The sequence below is a fragment of the Salvelinus fontinalis genome, chromosome 6, assembly GCF_029448725.1.
Source record: "Salvelinus fontinalis isolate EN_2023a chromosome 6, ASM2944872v1, whole genome shotgun sequence".
Classification (NCBI taxonomy): Eukaryota; Metazoa; Chordata; class Actinopteri; order Salmoniformes; family Salmonidae; genus Salvelinus; species Salvelinus fontinalis.
Window position 1 is genome coordinate 81,512,088 of NC_074670.1, and position 18,282 is coordinate 81,530,369.

Consider the following 18,282-nt stretch of genomic DNA (forward strand, 5'->3'; position numbering starts at 1 on the left):
TACTGGAACAGAGAGAGAGGGTATTCAGTATCGTGTAGTATAATACTGGAACAGAGAGAGAGAAGGAATTCAGTATCGTGTAGTATAATACTGGAACAGAGAGAGAGGGTATTCAGTATCGTGTAGTATAATACTGGAACAGAGAGAGAGAAGGAATTCAGTATCGTGTAGTATAATACTGGAACAGAGAGAGAGGGTATTCAGTATCGTGTAGTATAATACTGGAACAGAGAGAGGGTATTCAGTATCGTGTAGTATAATACTGGAACAGAGAGAGGGTATTCAGTATCGTGTAGTATAATACTGGAACAGAGAGAGAGAAGGAATTCTGATGTGCACTTTGAACATGTCAGAATAATTGTCCACATTTACTTTCCCTCAGCCAACAAGACGAGTAACGAACAGCTAATCACTAGCCAACAAGACGAGTAACGAACAGCTAATCACTAGCCAACAAGACGAGTAACGAACAGCTAATCACTAGCCAACAAGACGAGTAACGAACAGCTAATCACTAGCCAACAAGACGAGTAACGAACAGCTAATCACTAGCCAACAAGACGAGTAACGAACAGCTAATCACTAGCCAACAAGACGAGTAACGAACAGCTAATCACTAGCCAACAAGACGAGTAACGAACAGCTAATCACTAGCCAACAAGACGAGTAACGAACAGCTAATCACTAGCCAACAAGACGAGTAACGAACAGCTAATCACTAGCCAACAAGACGAGTAACGAACAGCTAATCACTAGCCAACAAGACGAGTAACGAACAGCTAATCACTAGCCAACAAGACGAGTAACGAACAGCTAATCACTAGCCAACAAGACGAGTAACGAACAGCTAATCACTAGCCAACAAGACGAGTAACGAACAGCTAATCACTAGCCAACAAGACGAGTAACGAACAGCTAATCACTAGCCAACAAGACGAGTAACGAACAGCTAATCACTAGCCAACAAGACGAGTAACGAACAGCTAATCACTAGCCAACAAGACGAGTAACGAACAGCTAATCACTAGCCAACAAGACGAGTAACGAACAGCTAATCACTAGCCAACAAGACGAGTAACGAACAGCTAATCACTAGCCAACAAGACGAGTAACGAACAGCTAATCACTAGCCAACAAGACGAGTAACGAACAGCTAATCACTAGCCAACAAGACGAGTAACGAACAGCTAATCACTAGCCAACAAGACGAGTAACGAACAGCTAATCACTAGCCAACAAGACGAGTAACGAACAGCTAATCACTAGCCAACAAGACGAGTAACGAACAGCTAATCACTAGCCAACAAGACGAGTAACGAACAGCTAATCACTAGCCTATGTCAATATACTATAGTAGAAAAGTTTAGGCTACCTATTGTATTGGTCAGCTTGTGGAGGAAGAAATAGCCTGTTCCAAACAGACTCTGGGACAGCGGTGGGACGGTAGTTCCCACATTCAAACCAGTAGGCCTAGGCTACATACAGTATTTATTTAAAGCAATTTGTTTGATGCTTTGATGTTTGAGGTAGAGAAAGACAGGAGACGGAGAAGGTAGAGAAAGACGGAGAAGGAGAAGGTAGAGAAAGACGGAGAAGGAGAAGGTAGAGAAAGACGGAGAAGGAGAGGTAGAGAAAGACGGAGAAGGTAGAGAAAGACGGAGAAGGTAGAGAAAGACGGAGAAGGTAGAGAAAGACGGAGAAGGTAGAGAAAGACGGAGAAGGTAGAGAAAGACGGAGAAGGTAGAGAAAGACGGAGAAGGAGAAGTAGAGAAAGACGGAGAAGGAGAGGTAGAGAAAGACGGAGAAGGAGAGGTAGAGAAAGACGGAGAGGTAGAGAAAGACAGAGAGGTAGAGAAAGACAGAGAAGGAGAGGTAGAGAAAGACAGAGAAGGAGAGGTAGAGAACCGGTCTCACCTTAACGGTCTCATAATTGAGTAAAGAGTCAATAGCAGCGTTTCCTGCCTCGTTGTCGGCCTTGTTCATCTCTATCCTGAACCGAGTCCTGGAGAACAAGATGGACGACAAGGGTTACACAGCTGGGAAGAATTCACAGGAAAAGGTAGCTTCAGCTTTTCTATCCTGCTAGCTATAGCTAAGCCAGCCACATATATGCCTGGTACAATGTAAACCAACAGGTAGCTAAGGTAATCTGCAACAACCTAACAGACTGTACCTCCACTGTGTGACAGCAACGGTGAAGGCCGTATACGCTCCCAGAGTACCCAGAGTCACCGCAGCAAATTCCACCCCGCATTTATAATACTGAGGAGAGAGAGAGACATTTTAAATATTGTAGAAAGGAGGGAAACATAATGCTGAGTAACGAGGGAGAAAGCCATCAAACTGGAGGTGGATAAAGGCATTATCAAGGTATCATTTCAACCACCGGAGCTGGAACATCAGAAGTCAACCCAACCACGTCTGAATTACACGTCTGAAAGACTCTATTAGACTCACCAGGTAGCTAACACTACTATAATATATATTACATTTCTGCCCATTTCCAACATCAAATGGTCTGTTGGAGAGGAAACTATTACTGTAGGACTGGTCCCGACCGCTAATGCTGCTGTAAGGGCAACGGCGCCGGTCCGGCCTGGTTCAAAAATACTGGACCGGCCTGGTTCAATGGTACTGGACCGGCCTGGTTCAAAGGTACTGGACCGGCCTGGTTCAAAGGTACTGGACCGGCCTGGTTCAAAAATACTGGACCGGCCTGGTTCAATGGTACTGGACCGGCCTGGTTCAAAGGTACTGGACCGGCCTGGTTCAAAGGTACTGGACCGGCCTGGTTCAAAGGTACTGGACCGGCCTGGTTCAAAGGTGCCGGACCGGCCTGGTTCAATGGTACTGGACCGGCCTGGTTCAAAGGTACTGGACCGGCCTGGTTCAATGGTACTGGACCGGCCTGGTTCAAAGGTACTGGACCGGCGATAATAGCATCAACTCCAGCTTCCTTTCCATATGCTAACAAGGGTTGGTACAGGGTTGGTACAGGGGCAGGGTTGGTACAGGGGCAGGGTTGGTACAAGGGCAGGGTTGGTACAAGGGCAGGGTTGGTACAGGGGCAGGGTTGGTACAGGGGCGGGGTTGGTACAGGGGCGGGGTTGGTACAGGGGCGGGGTTGGTACAGGGTTGGTACAGGGGCAGGGTTGGTACAGGGTTGGTACAGCGGCAGGGTTGGTACAGGGTTGGTACAGGGGCAGGGTTGGTACAGGGTTGGTACAAGGGCAGGGTTGGTACAGGGGCAGGGTTGGTACAGGGGCAGGGTTGGTACAGGGGCAGGGTTGGTACAGGGGCAGGGTTGGTACAGGGTTGGTACAGGGGCAGGGTTGGTACAGGGGCAGGGTTGGTACAGGGTTGGTACAGGGGCAGGGTTGGTACAGGGGCGGGGTTGGTACAGGGGCGGGGTTGGTACAGGGGCGGGGTTGGTACAGGGGCGGGGTTGGTACAGGGGCGGGGTTGGTACAGGGGCGGGGTTGGTACAGGGGCGGGGTTGGTACAGGGTTGGTACAGGGGCAGGGTTGGTACAGGGTTGGTACAGCGGCAGGGTTGGTACAGGGTTGGTACAGGGGCAGGGTTGGTACAGGGTTGGTACAGGGGCAGGGTTGGTACAGGGTTGGTACAGGGGCAGGGTTGGTACAGGGTTGGTACAGGGGCAGGGTTGGTACAGGGTTGGTACAGGGGCAGGGTTGGTACAGGGGCAGGGTTGGTACAGGGGCAGGGTTGGTACAGGGGCAGGGTTGGTACAGGGGCAGGGTTGGTACAGGGGCAGGGTTGGTACAGGGGCAGGGTTGGTACAGGGTTGGTACAGGGTTGGTACAGGGTTGGTACAGGGTTGGTACAGGGGCAGGGTTGGTACAGGGTTGGTACAGGGGCAGGGTTGGTACAGGGGCGGGGTTGGTACAGGGTTGGTACAGGGGCGGGGTTGGTACAGGGTTGGTACAGGGGCGGGGTTGGTACAGGGTTGGTACAGGGGCGGGGTTGGTACAGGGTTGGTACAGGGGCGGGGTTGGTACAGGGTTGGTACAGGGGCGGGGTTGGTACAGGGTTGGTACAGGGGCAGGGTTGGTACAGGGGCGGGGTTGGTACAGGGGCGGGGTTGGTACAGGGGCGGGGTTGGTACAGGGGCGGGGTTGGTACAGGGGCGGGGTTGGTACAGGGGCGGGGTTGGTACAGGGGCGGGGTTGGTACAGGGGCGGGGTTGGTACAGGGGAGGGGTTGGTACAGGGGCGGGGTTGGTACAGGGGCGGGGTTGGTACAGGGGCGGGGTTGGTACAGGGGCAGGGTTGGTACAGGGGCAGGGTTGGTACAGGGTTGGTACAGGGGCGGGGTTGGTACAGGGTTGGTACAGGGGCGGGGTTGGTACAGGGTTGGTACAGGGGCAGGGTTGGTACAGGGGCAGGGTTGGTACAGGGGCAGGGTTGGTACAGGGTTGGTACAGGGGCGGGGTTGGTACAGGGTTGGTACAGGGGCAGGGTTGGTACAGGGGCAGGGTTGGTACAGGGGCAGGGTTGGTACTCCCCAAGCCTCACCCCTATTCTATAGTTAGGGGTTACCCACCAGGATAGCAGAGACCAGCCCCATCTCCAGCGCGGTGGGTCCCAGGTTGAAGACGATAGCAGAGAGGACGAAGGAGATGCCCCTGGTGCCCCTGTCAATGGCCTTTGACAGCGCCCCCGTCTGGCGGGACAGATGGAAGCCCAGGTCCAGGCTGTGGAGGTGCAGGAACACGTTCTTGGCGATACGCCGGATGGAACTCTGGGCCACCTTCCCAAACACGGCGTTACGCAGCTCGTTGAAGAGGGCCGAACCGGCACGGGACACACCGTCTGGGAGAAGAAGAGAGGATTTCATCAGAGAGAACGGCAAGCCAGCCTTTAGAGCAAACAGAGACATAGAGATCAATTGATTGGATTGTTTATTTTGTGACTTGTCTGGTACAAATACTATTAGGACCAAGTACTGGTTCAAATGTACATGGCTGACAAATATAGTTTGAGTTTAATCGGAGAGGAGACCAGACCAGACCAGGCTGTGTAGTAACAGAGACTGTCCCAGACCAGGCTGTGTAATAACAGAGACTGTCCCAGACCAGACCAGGCTGTGTAGTAACAGAGACTGTCCCAGGCCAGACCAGGCTGTGTAGTAACAGACTGTCCCAGACCAGGCCAGGCTGTGTAGCAACAGAGACTGTTCCAGGCCAGGCTGTGTAGTAACAGAGACTGTCCCAGGCCAGGCTGTGTAGTAACAGAGACTGTCCCAGACCAGGCCAGGCTGTGTAGTAACAGAGACTGTCCCAGACCAGGCTGTGTAGTAACAGAGACTGTCCCAGACCAGGCTGTGTAGTAACAGAGACTGTCCCAGACCAGGCTGTGTAATAACAGAGACTGTCCCAGACCAGACCAGGCTGTGTAGTAACAGAGACTGTCCCAGACCAGACCAGGCTGTGTAGTAACAGAGACTGTCCCAGACCAGGCCAGGCTGTGTAGTAACAGAGACCGTCCCAGACCAGGCTGTGTAATAACAGAGACTGTCCCAGACCAGGCTGTGTAGTAACAGAGACTGTCCCAGACCAGGCCAGGCTGTGTAGTAACAGAGACTGTCCCAGACCAGGCCAGGCTGTGTAGTAACAGAGACTGTCCCAGACCAGGCCAGGCTGTGTAGTAACAGAGACTGTCCCAGACCAGACCAGGCTGTGTAGTAACAGAGACTGTCCCAGACCAGACCAGGCTGTGTAGTAACAGAGACTGTCCCAGACCAGACCAGGCTGTGTAGTAACAGAGACTGTCCCAGACCAGACCAGGCTGTGTAGTAACAGAGACTGTCCCAGACCAGACCAGGCTGTGTAGTAACAGAGACTGTCCCAGACCAGACCAGGCTGTGTAGTAACAGAGACTGTCCCAGACCAGACCAGGCTGTGTAGTAACAGAGACTGTCCCAGACCAGGCTGTGTAGTAACAGAGACTGTCCCAGACCAGGCTGTGTAGTAACAGAGACTGTCCCAGACCAGACCAGGCTGTGTAGTAACAGAGACTGTCCCAGACCAGACCAGGCTGTGTAGTAACAGACTGTCCCAGACCAGGCTGTGTAGTAACAGAGACTGTCCCAGACCAGACCAGGCTGTGTAGTAACAGAGACTGTCCCAGACCAGACCAGGCTGTGTAGTAACAGAGACTGTCCCAGACCAGACCAGGCTGTGTAGTAACAGAGACTGTCCCAGACCAGGCCAGGCTGTGTAATAACAGAGACTGTCCCAGACCAGGCTGTGTAGTAACAAACTGTCCCAGACCAGGCCAGGCTGTGTAGTAACAGAGACTGTCCCAGACCAGGCCAGGCTGTGTAGTAACAGAGACTGTCCCAGACCAGACCAGGCTGTGTAGTAACAGACTGTCCCAGACCAGGCTGTGTAGTAACAGACTGTCCCAGACCAGGCTGTGTAGTAACAGAGACTGTCCCAGACCAGGCCAGGCTGTGTAGTAACAGAGACTGTCCCAGACCAGGCCAGGCTGTGTAGTAACAGAGACTGTCCCAGGCCAGGCCAGGCTGTGTAGTAACAGAGACTGTCCCAGGCCAGGCCAGGCTGTGTAGTAACAGAGACTGTCCCAGGCCAGGCCAGGCTGTGTAGTAACAGAGACTGTCCCAGGCCAGGCCAGGCTGTGTAATAACAGAGACTGTCCCAGACCAGGCCAGGCTGTGTAGTAACAGAGACTGTCCCAGGCCAGGCCAGGTTGTGTAGTAACAGAGACTGTCCCAGGCCAGGCCAGGCTGTGTAATAACAGAGACTGTCCCAGGCCAGGCCAGGCCAGGCTGTGTAGTAACAGAGACTGTCCCAGGCCAGGCCAGGCCAGGCTGTGTAGTAACAGAGACTGTCCCAGACCAGACCAGGCTGTGTAGTAACAGAGACTGTCCCAGACCAGACCAGGCTGTGTAGTAACAGAGACTGTCCCAGACCAGGCTGTGTAGTAACAGAGACTGTCCCAGACCAGGCTGTGTAGTAACAGAGACTGTCCCAGACCAGACCAGGCTGTGTAGTAACAGAGACTGTCCCAGACCAGACCAGGCTGTGTAGTAACATAGACTGTCCCAGACCAGGCCTGGCTGTGTAGTAACAGACTGTCCCAGACCAGGCCTGGCTGTGTAGTAAAAGACTGTCCCAGACCAGGCCTGGCTGTGTAGTAACAGACTGTCCCAGACCAGACCAGGCTGTGTAGTAACAGACTGTCCCAGACCAGACCAGGCTGTGTAATAACAGAGACTGTCCCAGACCAGGCCAGGCTGTGTAATAACAGAGACTGTCCCAGACCAGGCCAGGCTGTGTAGTAACAGAGACTGTCCCAGACCAGACCTGGCTGTGTAGTAACAGAGACTGTCCCAGACCAGGCTAGGCTGTGTAATAACAGAGACTGTCCCAGACCAGGCCAGGCTGTGTAGTAACAGACTGTCCCAGACCAGGCTGTGTAGTAACAGACTGTCCCAGGCCAGGCTGTGTAGTAACAGAGACTGTCCCAGACCAGGCCAGGCTGTGTAGTAACAGAGACTGTCCCAGACCAGGCCAGGCTGTGTAGTAACAGAGACTGTCCCAGACCAGGCCAGGCTGTGTAGTAACAGAGACTGTCCCAGACCAGACCAGGCTGTGTAGTAACAGACTGTCCCAGACCAGGCTGTGTAGTAACAGACTGTCCCAGACCAGGCTGTGTAGTAACAGAGACTGTCCCAGACCAGGCCAGGCTGTGTAGTAACAGAGACTGTCCCAGACCAGGCCAGGCTGTGTAGTAACAGACTGTCCCAGACCAGGCTGTGTAGTAACAGACTGTCCCAGACCAGGCTGTGTAGTAACAGACTGTCCCAGACCAGGCTGTGTAGTAACAAAGACTGTCCCAGACCAGGCTGTGTAAAAACAGAGATTGTCCCAGACCAGGCTGTGTAATAACAGAGATTGTCCCAGGCCAGGCTGTGTAGTAACAGAGACTGTCCCAGACCAGGCTGTGTAATAACAGAGACTGTCCCAGATCAGGCTGTGTAATAACAGAGACTGTCCCAGACCAGGCTGTGTAATAACAGAGACTGTCCCAGACCAGGCTGTGTAATAACAGAGACTGTCCCAGACCAGACCAGGCTGTGTAATAACAGAGACTGTCCCAGACCAGACCAGGCTGTGTAATAACAGAGACTGTCCCAGACCAGACCAGGCTGTGTAATAACAGAGACTGTCCCAGACCAGGCCAGGCTGTGTAATAACAGAGACTGTCCCAGGCCAGGCTGTGTAATAACAGAGACTGTCCCAGACCAGGCCAGGCTGTGTAATAATAGAGACTGTCCCAGACCAGACCAGGCTGTGTAATAACAGAGACTGTCCCAGACCAGACCAGGCTGTGTAATAACAGAGACTGTCCCAGACCAGACCAGGCTGTGTAATAACAGAGACTGTCCCAGACCAGGCTGTGTAATAACAGAGATTGTCCCAGACCAGGCTGTGTAATAACAGAGATTGTCCCAGACCAGGCTGTGTAATAACAGAGACTGTCCCAGACCAGGCTGTGTAATAACAGAGACTGTCCCAGACCAGGCCAGGCTGTGTAATAACAGAGACTGTCCCAGACCAGGCTGTGTAATAACAGAGACTGTCCCAGACCAGGCTGTGTAATAACAGAGACTGTCCCAGACCAGGCTGTGTAATAACAGAGACTGTCCCAGACCAGGCTGTGTAATAACAGAGACTGTCCCAGACCAGGCTGTGTAATAACAGAGACTGTCCCAGACCAGGCTGTGTAATAACAGAGACTGTCCCAGACCAGGCCAGGCTGTGTAATAACAGAGACTGTCCCAGACCAGGCCAGGCTGTGTAATAACAGAGACTGTCCCAGACCAGGCCAGGCTGTGTAATAACAGAGACTGTCCCAGACCAGACCAGGCTGTGTAATAACAGAGACTGTCCCAGACCAGACCAGGCTGTGTAATAACAGAGTGTCCCAGACCAGACCAGGCTGTGTAATAACAGAGACTGTCCCAGACCAGGCTGTGTAATAACAGAGACTGTCCCAGACCAGGCTGTGTAATAACAGAGACTGTCCCAGACTAGGCTGTGTAATAACAGAGACTGTCCCAGACCAGGCTGTGTAATAACAGAGACTGTCCCAGACCAGGCTGTGTAATAACAGAGACTGTCCCAGACCAGGCCAGGCTGTGTAGTAACAGAGACTGTCCCAGAACAGGCTGTGTAGTAACAGAGACTGTCCCAGACCAGGCCAGGCTGTGTAATAACAGAGACTGTCCCAGACCAGGCCAGGCTGTGTAATAACAGAGACTGTCCCAGACCAGGCCAGGCTGTGTAGTAACAGAGACTGTCCCAGACCAGGCTGTGTAGTAACAGAGACTGTCCCAGACCAGGCCAGGCTGTGTAATAACAGAGACTGTCCCAGACCAGGCCAGGCTGTGTAATAACAGAGACTGTCCCAGACCAGACCAGGCTGTGTAATAACAGAGACTGTCCCAGACCAGACCAGGCTGTGTAATAACAGAGACTGTCCCAGACCAGACCAGGCTGTGTAGTAACAGAGACTGTCCCAGACCAGGCCAGGCTGTGTAGTAACAGAGACTGTCCCAGACCAGGCTGTGTAATAACAGAGACTGTCCCAGACCAGGCTGTGTAATAACAGAGACTGTCCCAGACCAGGCCAGGCTGTGTAGTAACAGAGACTGTCCCAGACCAGGCCAGGCTGTGTAATAACAGAGACTGTCCCAGACCAGGCCAGGCTGTGTAATAACAGAGACTGTCCCAGACCAGGCCAGGCTGTGTAGTAACAGAGACTGTCCCAGACCAGGCCAGGCTGTGTAGTAACAGAGACTGTCCCAGACCAGGCCAGGCTGTGTAATAACAGAGACTGTCCCAGACCAGGCCAGGCTGTGTAATAACAGAGACTGTCCCAGACCAGGCCAGGCTGTGTAATAACAGAGACTGTCCCAGACCAGGCCAGGCTGTGTAATAACAGAGACTTTCCACAAAGCAACACAACTACTGCTCCTGAATAAAATGTTGTCAGAATGGTAGCTGGACTGTTGTTGAATCCGACATCCTGCCATCTGCATAGTATGTATAGTTCTATTCTACAGGCCAATGATACCAGCAGCAACATCGGAGAACAGGGGGGGGGGGGCTTTCATCTCAAGGCCAATGATACCAGCAGCAACATCAGAGAACAGGGGGGGGGGGCTTTCATCTCAAGGCCAATGATACCAGCAGCAACATCAGAGAACAGGGGGGGGGGGCTTTCATCTCAAGGCCAATGATACCAGCAGCAACATCAGAGAACAGGGGGGGGGGGGCTTTCATCTCAAGGCCAATGATACCAGCAGCAACATCAGAGAACAGGGGGGGGGGGGGGGGCTTTCATCTCAAGGCCAATGATACCAGCAGCAACATCAGAGAACAGGGGGGGGGGGGGGCTTTCATCTCAAGGCCAATGATACCAGCAGCAACATCAGAGAACAGGGGGGGGGGGGGGGGCTTTCATCTCAAGGCCAATGATACCAGCAGCAACATCAGAGAACAGGGGGGGGGGGGGGGGGCTTTCATCTCAAGGCCAATGATACCAGCAGCAACATCAGAGAACAGGTGGGGGGGGGGGCTTTCATCTCAAGGCCAATGATACCAGCAGCAACATCAGAGAAAAGGTGGGGGGGGGGGCTTTCATCTCAAGGCCAATGATACCAGCAACAACATCTGAGAACAGGGGGGGTGGGGGGGGGGGGGCTTTCATCTCAAGGCCAGAGACAGCAGAGGCTAGTGTCAGGCTAGCTGTGTGTGTGTGTGAGACTAGCTGGCTGCCAGCCAACTGACATGGTTCATTAGAGCTGCCTTCAGTCAGAGTTCGGGTTGGCTCAGTTCATTTGAGCTGCCTTCAGCAGCAGTCAGAGTTCGGGTTGGCTCAGTTCATTAGAGCTGCCTTCAGCAGCAGTCAGAGTTCGGGTTGGCTCAGTTCATTAGAGCTGCCTTCAGCAGCAGTCAGAGTTCGGGTTGGCTCAGTTCATTAGAGCTGCCTTCAGCAGCAGTCAGAGTTCGGGTTGGCTCAGTTCATTAGAGCTGCCTTCAGCAGCAGTCAGAGTTCGGGTCAATCAAACAATCAATCTTCACATAATCACTAGTTATAACTACACATGGTTGATGATATTACTAGTTTATCTAGTTAACTCCACATGGTTGATGATATGACTAGTTTATCTAGCGTGTCCTGCGTTGCATATAATCGATGCAGTGCGTATCGTTGCTCCAACGTGTACCTAACCATAAACATCAATGCCTTTCTTAAAATCAATACACAGAAGTATATATTTTTAAACCTGCATATTTAGCTAAAAGAAATCCAGGTTAGCAGGCAATATTAACCAGGTGAAATTGTGTCACTTCTCTTGCGTTCATTGCACACAGAGTCAGTGTATATGCAACAGCTTGGGCGGGCTGGCTCGTTGAGAATCTTCCTAACAAAGACCGCAATTAATTTGCCTGAATTTTACGTAATTATGACATAACATTGAAGGTTGTGCAATGTAACAGGAATATTTAGACTTATGGATGCCACCCGTTAGATAAAATACGGAACGGTTCCGTATTTCACAAAGAATAAAGGTTTTGTTTTCGAAATGATAGTTCCAGATTCGACCATATTAATGACCAAAGGCTCGTATTTCTGTGTGTTATTATATTATAATTAAGTATGATTTGATAGAGCAGTCTGAGCGGTGGTAAGCAGCAGCAGGCTCGTAAGCATTCATTCAAACAGCCCTTTCCTGCGTTTGCCAGCAGCTCTTAGCAATGCTGGGATGCACAGCGCTGTTTATGACTTCAAGCCTATCAACTCCCGAGATTAGACTGGCAATACCATAGTGCCTATAAGAACATCCAATAGTCAAAGGTATGAAATACAAATGGTAGAGAGAGAAATAGTCAGTCACCCCTGTCATAATTCCTATAATAACTACAACCTAAAACTTATTAACTGGGAATATTGGACCACCAGCTTTCATATGTTCTCATGTTCTGAGCAAGGAACTTAAACGTTAGCTTTCTTACATAGCACATATTGCACTTTTACTTTCTTCTCCAACACCGTTTTCGCATTATTTAAACCAAATTGAACATGTTTCATTATTTATTTGAGACCAGATTTTATTTATGTATTATATTAAGTCAAAATAAAACGGTTCATTGTTCATTCAGTATTGTTGTAATTGTCATTATTACAAAAAAATATATATACATATATAACATTTTAATAAAAAAACAGTATCGGCTTTTTTTGGTCCTCCAATAATCGGTTTTGGCGTTAAAAAACGGTAATCGGTCGACCTCTAGCACTCATGTAAGAAGATGAAGAGTTAGAGGATGGAAAGCTTCAGGTTCCTCGGCCAGAGTTAGAGGATATAAAGCTTCAGGTTCCTCGGCCAGAGTTAGAGGATATAAAGCTTCAGGTTCCTCGGCCAGAGTTAGAGGATATAAAGCTTCAGGTTCCTCGGCCAGAGTTAGAGGATATAAAGCTTCAGGTTCCTCGGCCAGAGTTAGAGGCTATGGGCTGACAGGAAGGACTGGTCACCCAAACCCTGACCTCTATTCAAACAGAGGTTGACATCAACATCTATTCACAAGCCACAGAGTGACAGAGCAGAGGCGAGAGCGAGAGCACAGAGACAGAGACAGAGAGCTGACTCGGGACACAGAGCCAACACTAGGTTTGATATACTTGTAGTTTAATGGATCCCTACCCCAGATAATATAGAATCTAACTCCTGGACAGTGACAACAATATTCTGTTCAAAATATATATAAAAAGAAAGTGCCTTTCTGGTTTGTGTAGAAAAGTAGTTGGGACTTACAACCAATAAGAACAGCAGTTGCCATGGTAGCCACGGTGTTGGGGGCGTCGCTCAGATTCAACATGTGACCCGACAGTCCATTCAGCTCGTCCACAGCATACTTAAACATGAAGGGTACCATCACGTTGGTCATCTAGGGAGACAGGAGAGAGAGAGGGTGAGGAGAGACCATCACGTTGGTCATCTAGGGAGCAAAGGGGAGAGAGAGAGAGGGTGAGGAGAGACCATCACGTTGGTCATCTAGGGAGACAGGAGAGAGAGAGAGGGTGAGGAGAGACCATCACGTTGGTCATCTAGGGAGCAAAGGGGAGAGAGAGAGAGGGTGAGGAGAGACCATCACGTTGGTCATCTAGGGAGCAAAGGGGAGAGAGAGAGAGGGTGAGGAGAGACCATCACGTTGGTCATCTAGGGAGAGACAGGAGAGAGAGAGAGAGGGGGTGAGGAGAGACCATCACGTTGGTCATCTAGGGAGACAGGAGAGAGAGAGAGGGTGAGGAGAGACCATCACGTTGGTCATCTAGGGAGCAAAGGGGAGAGAGAGAGAGGGTGAGGAGAGACCATCACGTTGGTCATCTAGGGAGAGACAGGAGAGAGAGAGAGAGAGGGTGAGGAGAGACCATCACGTTGGTCATCTAGGGAGAGACAGGAGAGAGAGAGAGAGGGTGAGGAGAGACCATCACGTTGGTCATCTAGGAAGCAAAGGGGAGAGAGAGAGAGGGTAAGGAGAGACCATCACGTTGGTCATCTAGGGAGCAAAGGGGAGAGAGAGAGAGGGTGAGGAGAGACCATCACGTTGGTCATCTAGGGAGCGAGAGACAGGAGAGAGAGAGAGGGTGAGGAGAGACCATCACGTTGGTCATCTGGGGAGCAAAGGGGAGAGAGAGAGAGGGTGAGGAGAGACCATCACGTTGGTCATCTAGGGAGCGAGAGACAGGAGAGAGAGAGAGAGGGTGAGGAGAGACCATCACGTTGGTCATCTAGGGAGAGAAGGGGAGAGAGGGTGAGGAGAGAGGGTGAGGAGAGACCATCACGTTGGTCATCTGGGGAGCGAGAGACAGGAGAGAAAGTGGTGAAAACATTCATTTCCACTCTTCTGATGGTAGAAGCTAGGTGCAGTAAGGCTGGCTGTATTACTATCCTGATGGGGACTGGAGAACCCTAAAATCCCAGATAGTAAAACAAGGAGAAGTCAACACGGTAACCTAACGGCTCCAGGAATCAGGACTGCAGATAGATGGACCTCTATCTACAGGGCATTCAGAAAGTAATCAGACCACTAGACATTAGTTACATTTTTTTACTCAATCTACACAATACCACATAATGACAAAGTGAAAACAGGTTGAAACACTTTTGCTAATTTATTTACATCAGTATTCAGACCTTTTGCTATGAGACTCAAATTAGCTTAGCTCCTGTTTCCATCCATTATCCTTGAAATGTTTCTACAATTGTTTAAAAAATATATATAATTTAAGGGGGTAGATTAGCTTTAATATTGCAGATATAGTGTAGTATTTCCATATATTTTTTTGTAAATATAAACTCGGTCCCTTTTTCAGAACCTGTCTTTCAAAGATAATTCGTAAAAATCCAAATAACTTCACAGATCTTCATTGTAAAGGGTTTAAACACTGTTTCCCATGCTTGTTCAATGAACCATAAACAATTAATGAACATGCACCTGTGGAACGGTCGCTAAGACACTAACAACTTACAGGCAGTAGGCAATTAAGGTCACAGTTATGAAAACTTAGGACACTAAAGAGACCTTTCTACTGACTCTGAAAAACACCAAAATAAAGATGCCCAGAGTCCCTGCTCATCTGCGTGAACGTGCCTTAGGCATGCTGCAAGGAGGCACGAGGACTGCAGATGTGGCCAGGGCAATAAACTGCAATGTCCGTACTGTGAGACGCCGAAGACAGCGCTACAGGACGGACAGCTGATCGTTCTCGCAGTGGCAGACCACATGCAGCAACATCTGCACAGGATCGGTACATCCGAACATCACACCTGCGGGACAGGTACAGGATGGCAACAACAACTGCCCGAGTTACACCAGGAACGCACAATCCCTCTATCAGTGCTCAGACTGTCCGCAATAGGCTGAGAGAGGCTGGACTGAGGGCTTGTAGGCCTGTTGTAAGGCAGGTCCTCACCAGACATCACCGGCAACAACGTCGCCTATGGTCACAAACCCACTGTCGCAGGGCCACATAGGACTGTCAAAAAGTGCTCTTCACTGACGAGTCGCGATTTTGTCTCACCAGGGGTGATGGTCAGATTTGTGTTATCGTCGAAGGAATGAGCGTTACACCGAGGCCTGTACTCTGGAGCGGATCGTTTTGGAGGTGGAGGGTCCGTCGTGGTCTGGGGCGGTGTGTCGCAGCATCATCGGACTGAGCTTGTTGTCATTGCAGGCAATCTCAACGCTGTGCATTACAGGGAAGACATCCTCCTCCCTCATGTGGTACCCTTCCTGCAGGCTCATCCTGACACGACCCTCCAGCATGACAATGCCACCAGCCATACTGCTCGTTCTGTGCATTGGATCGGAGGGTGAGGGCTAGGGCCATTCCCCCCAGAAATGTTCGGGAAATTGCAGGTGCCTTGGTGGAAGTGTGGGGTAACATCTCACAGCAAGAACTGGCAAATCTGGTGCAGTCCATGAGGAGGAGATGCACTGCAGAACTTAATGCAGCTGGTGGCCACCAGATACTGACTGTTACTTTTGATTTGGACCCCCCCCTTTGTTCAGGGACACATTATTCCATTTCTGTTGGTCACATGTCTGTGGAACTTGTTCAGTTTATGTCTCAGTTGTTGAATCTTATGTTCATACAAATATTTACACGTTAAGTTTACTAAAAATAAAACGCAGTTGACAGTGAGAGGACGTTTCTTTATTTGCTGAGTTTATATCAAATCAAATGTTATTTGTTACATGTGCTGAATACAACAGGTGTAGTAGACCTTACAGTGAAATGCTGAATACAACAGGTGTAGTAGACCTCACAGTGAAATGCTGAATACAACAGGTGTAGTAGACCTCACAGTGAAATGCTGAATACAACAGGTGTAGTAGACCTCACAGTGAAATGCTGAATACAACAGGTGTAGTAGACCTCACAGTGAAATGCTGAATACAACAGGTGTAGTAGACCTCACAGTGAAATGCTGAATACAACAGGTGTAGTAGACCTCACAGTGAAATGCTGAATACAACAGGTGTAGTAGACCTCACAGTGAAATGCTGAATACAACAGGTGTAGTAGACCTCACAGTGAAATGCTGAATACAACAGGTGTAGTAGACCTCACAGTGAAATGCTGAATACAACAGGTGTAGACCTTAGTGAAATGCTGAATACAACAGGTGTAGACCTCAGTGAAATGCTGAATACAACAGGTGTAGACCTCACAGTGAAATGCTGAATACAACAGGTGTAGTAGACCTCACAGTGAAATGCTGAATACAACAGGTGTAGTAGACCTCACAGTGAAATGCTGAATACAACAGGTGTAGTAGACCTCACAGTGAAATGCTGAATACAACAGGTGTAGTAGACCTCACAGTGAAATGCTGAATACAACAGGTGTAGTAGACCTCACAGTGAAATGCTGAATACAACAGGTGTAGTAGACCTCACAGTGAAATGCTGAATACAACAGGTGTAGTAGACCTCACAGTGAAATGCTGAATACAACAGGTGTAGTAGACCTCACAGTGAAATGCTGAATACAACAGGTGTAGTAGACCTCACAGTGAAATGCTGAATACAACAGGTGTAGTAGACCTCTGTGAAATGCTGAATACAACAGGTGTAGTAGACCTTACAGTGAAATGCTGAATACAACAGGTGTAGTAGACCTTACAGTGAAATGCTGAATACAACAGGTGTAGTAGACCTTACAGTGAAATGCTGAATACAACAGGTGTAGTAGACCTTACAGTGAAATGCTGAATACAACAGGTGTAGTAGACCTCACAGTGAAACGCTGAATACAACAGGTGTAGTAGACCTTACAGTGAAATGCTGAATACAACAGGTGTAGTAGACCTCACAGTGAAATGCTGAATACAACAGGTGTAGTAGACCTCACAGTGAAATGCTGAATACAACAGGTGTAGACCTCACAGTGAAATGCTGAATACAACAGGTGTAGACCTCACAGTGAAATGCTGAATACAACAGGTGTAGTAGACCTCACAGTGAAATGCTGAATACAACAGGTGTAGTAGACCTCACAGTGAAATGCTGAATACAACAGGTGTAGTAGACCTCACAGTGAAATGCTGAATACAACAGGTGTAGACCTCACAGTGAAATGCTGAATACAACAGGTGTAGACCTCACAGTGAAATGCTGAATACAACAGGTGTAGTAGACCTCACAGTGAAATGCTGAATACAACAGGTGTAGTAGACCTCACAGTGAAATGCTGAATACAACAGGTGTAGTAGACCTCACAGTGAAATGCTGAATACAACAGGTGTAGTAGACCTCACAGTGAAATGCTGAATACAACAGGTGTAGACCTCACAGTGAAATGCTGAATACAACAGGTGTAGTAGACCTTACTGTGAAATGCTGAATACAACAGGTGTAGTAGACCTTACTGTGAAATGCTGAATACAACAGGTGTAGTAGACCTTACTGTGAAATGCTGAATACAACAGGTGTAGACCTTAGAGAAATGCTGAATACAACAGGTGTAGACCTTAGAGAAATGCTGAATACAACAGGTGTAGTAGACCTCACAGTGAAATGCTGAATACAACAGGTGTAGACCTTAGAGAAATGCTGAATACAACAGGTGTAGTAGACCTCACAGTGAAATGCTGAATACAACAGGTGTAGTAGACCTCACAGTGAAATGCTGAATACAACAGGTGTAGTAGACCTCACAGTGAAATGCTGAATACAACAGGTGTAGTAGACCTCACAGTGAAATGCTGAATACAACAGGTGTAGTAGACCTCACAGTGAAATGCTGAATACAACAGGTGTAGTAGACCTCACAGTGAAATGCTGAATACAACAGGTGTAGTAGACCTCACAGTGAAATGCTGAATACAACAGGTGTAGTAGACCTCACAGTGAAATGCTGAATACAACAGGTGTAGTAGACCTCACAGTGAAATGCTGAATACAACAGGTGTAGTAGACCTCACAGTGAAATGCTGAATACAACAGGTGTAGTAGACCTCACAGTGAAATGCTGAATACAACAGGTGTAGTAGACCTCACAGTGAAATGCTGAATACAACAGGTGTAGTAGACCTCACAGTGAAATGCTGAATACAACAGGTGTAGTAGACCTCACAGTGAAATGCTGAATACAACAGGTGTAGTAGACCTCACAGTGAAATGCTGAATACAACAGGTGTAGTAGACCTCACAGTGAA

At 49.4% G+C, this 18,282-nt stretch overlaps 1 protein-coding gene across 2 annotated transcripts in view; it reads right to left on the bottom strand.

Moving 5' to 3' along the window:
- Positions 1-18,282, bottom strand: part of LOC129858532 (iron-sulfur clusters transporter ABCB7, mitochondrial-like) — a 147,447-nt gene that overhangs the window by 77,625 nt on the left and 51,540 nt on the right. For both annotated transcript variants that reach the window (XR_008760056.1, XM_055927836.1), the window contains exons 5-8: positions 12,871-13,003; positions 4,564-4,832; positions 2,174-2,262; positions 1,915-2,002 (exon numbers count right to left, since the gene is read on the bottom strand). Coding sequence is in view for 1 of the 2 variants with exons in the window: in XM_055927836.1 (XP_055783811.1) it covers positions 1,915-2,002; positions 2,174-2,262; positions 4,564-4,832; positions 12,871-13,003 (579 nt within the window). In the remaining variant the exon portion in view is untranslated. The remainder of the gene's footprint in view (positions 1-1,914; positions 2,003-2,173; positions 2,263-4,563; positions 4,833-12,870; positions 13,004-18,282) is intronic.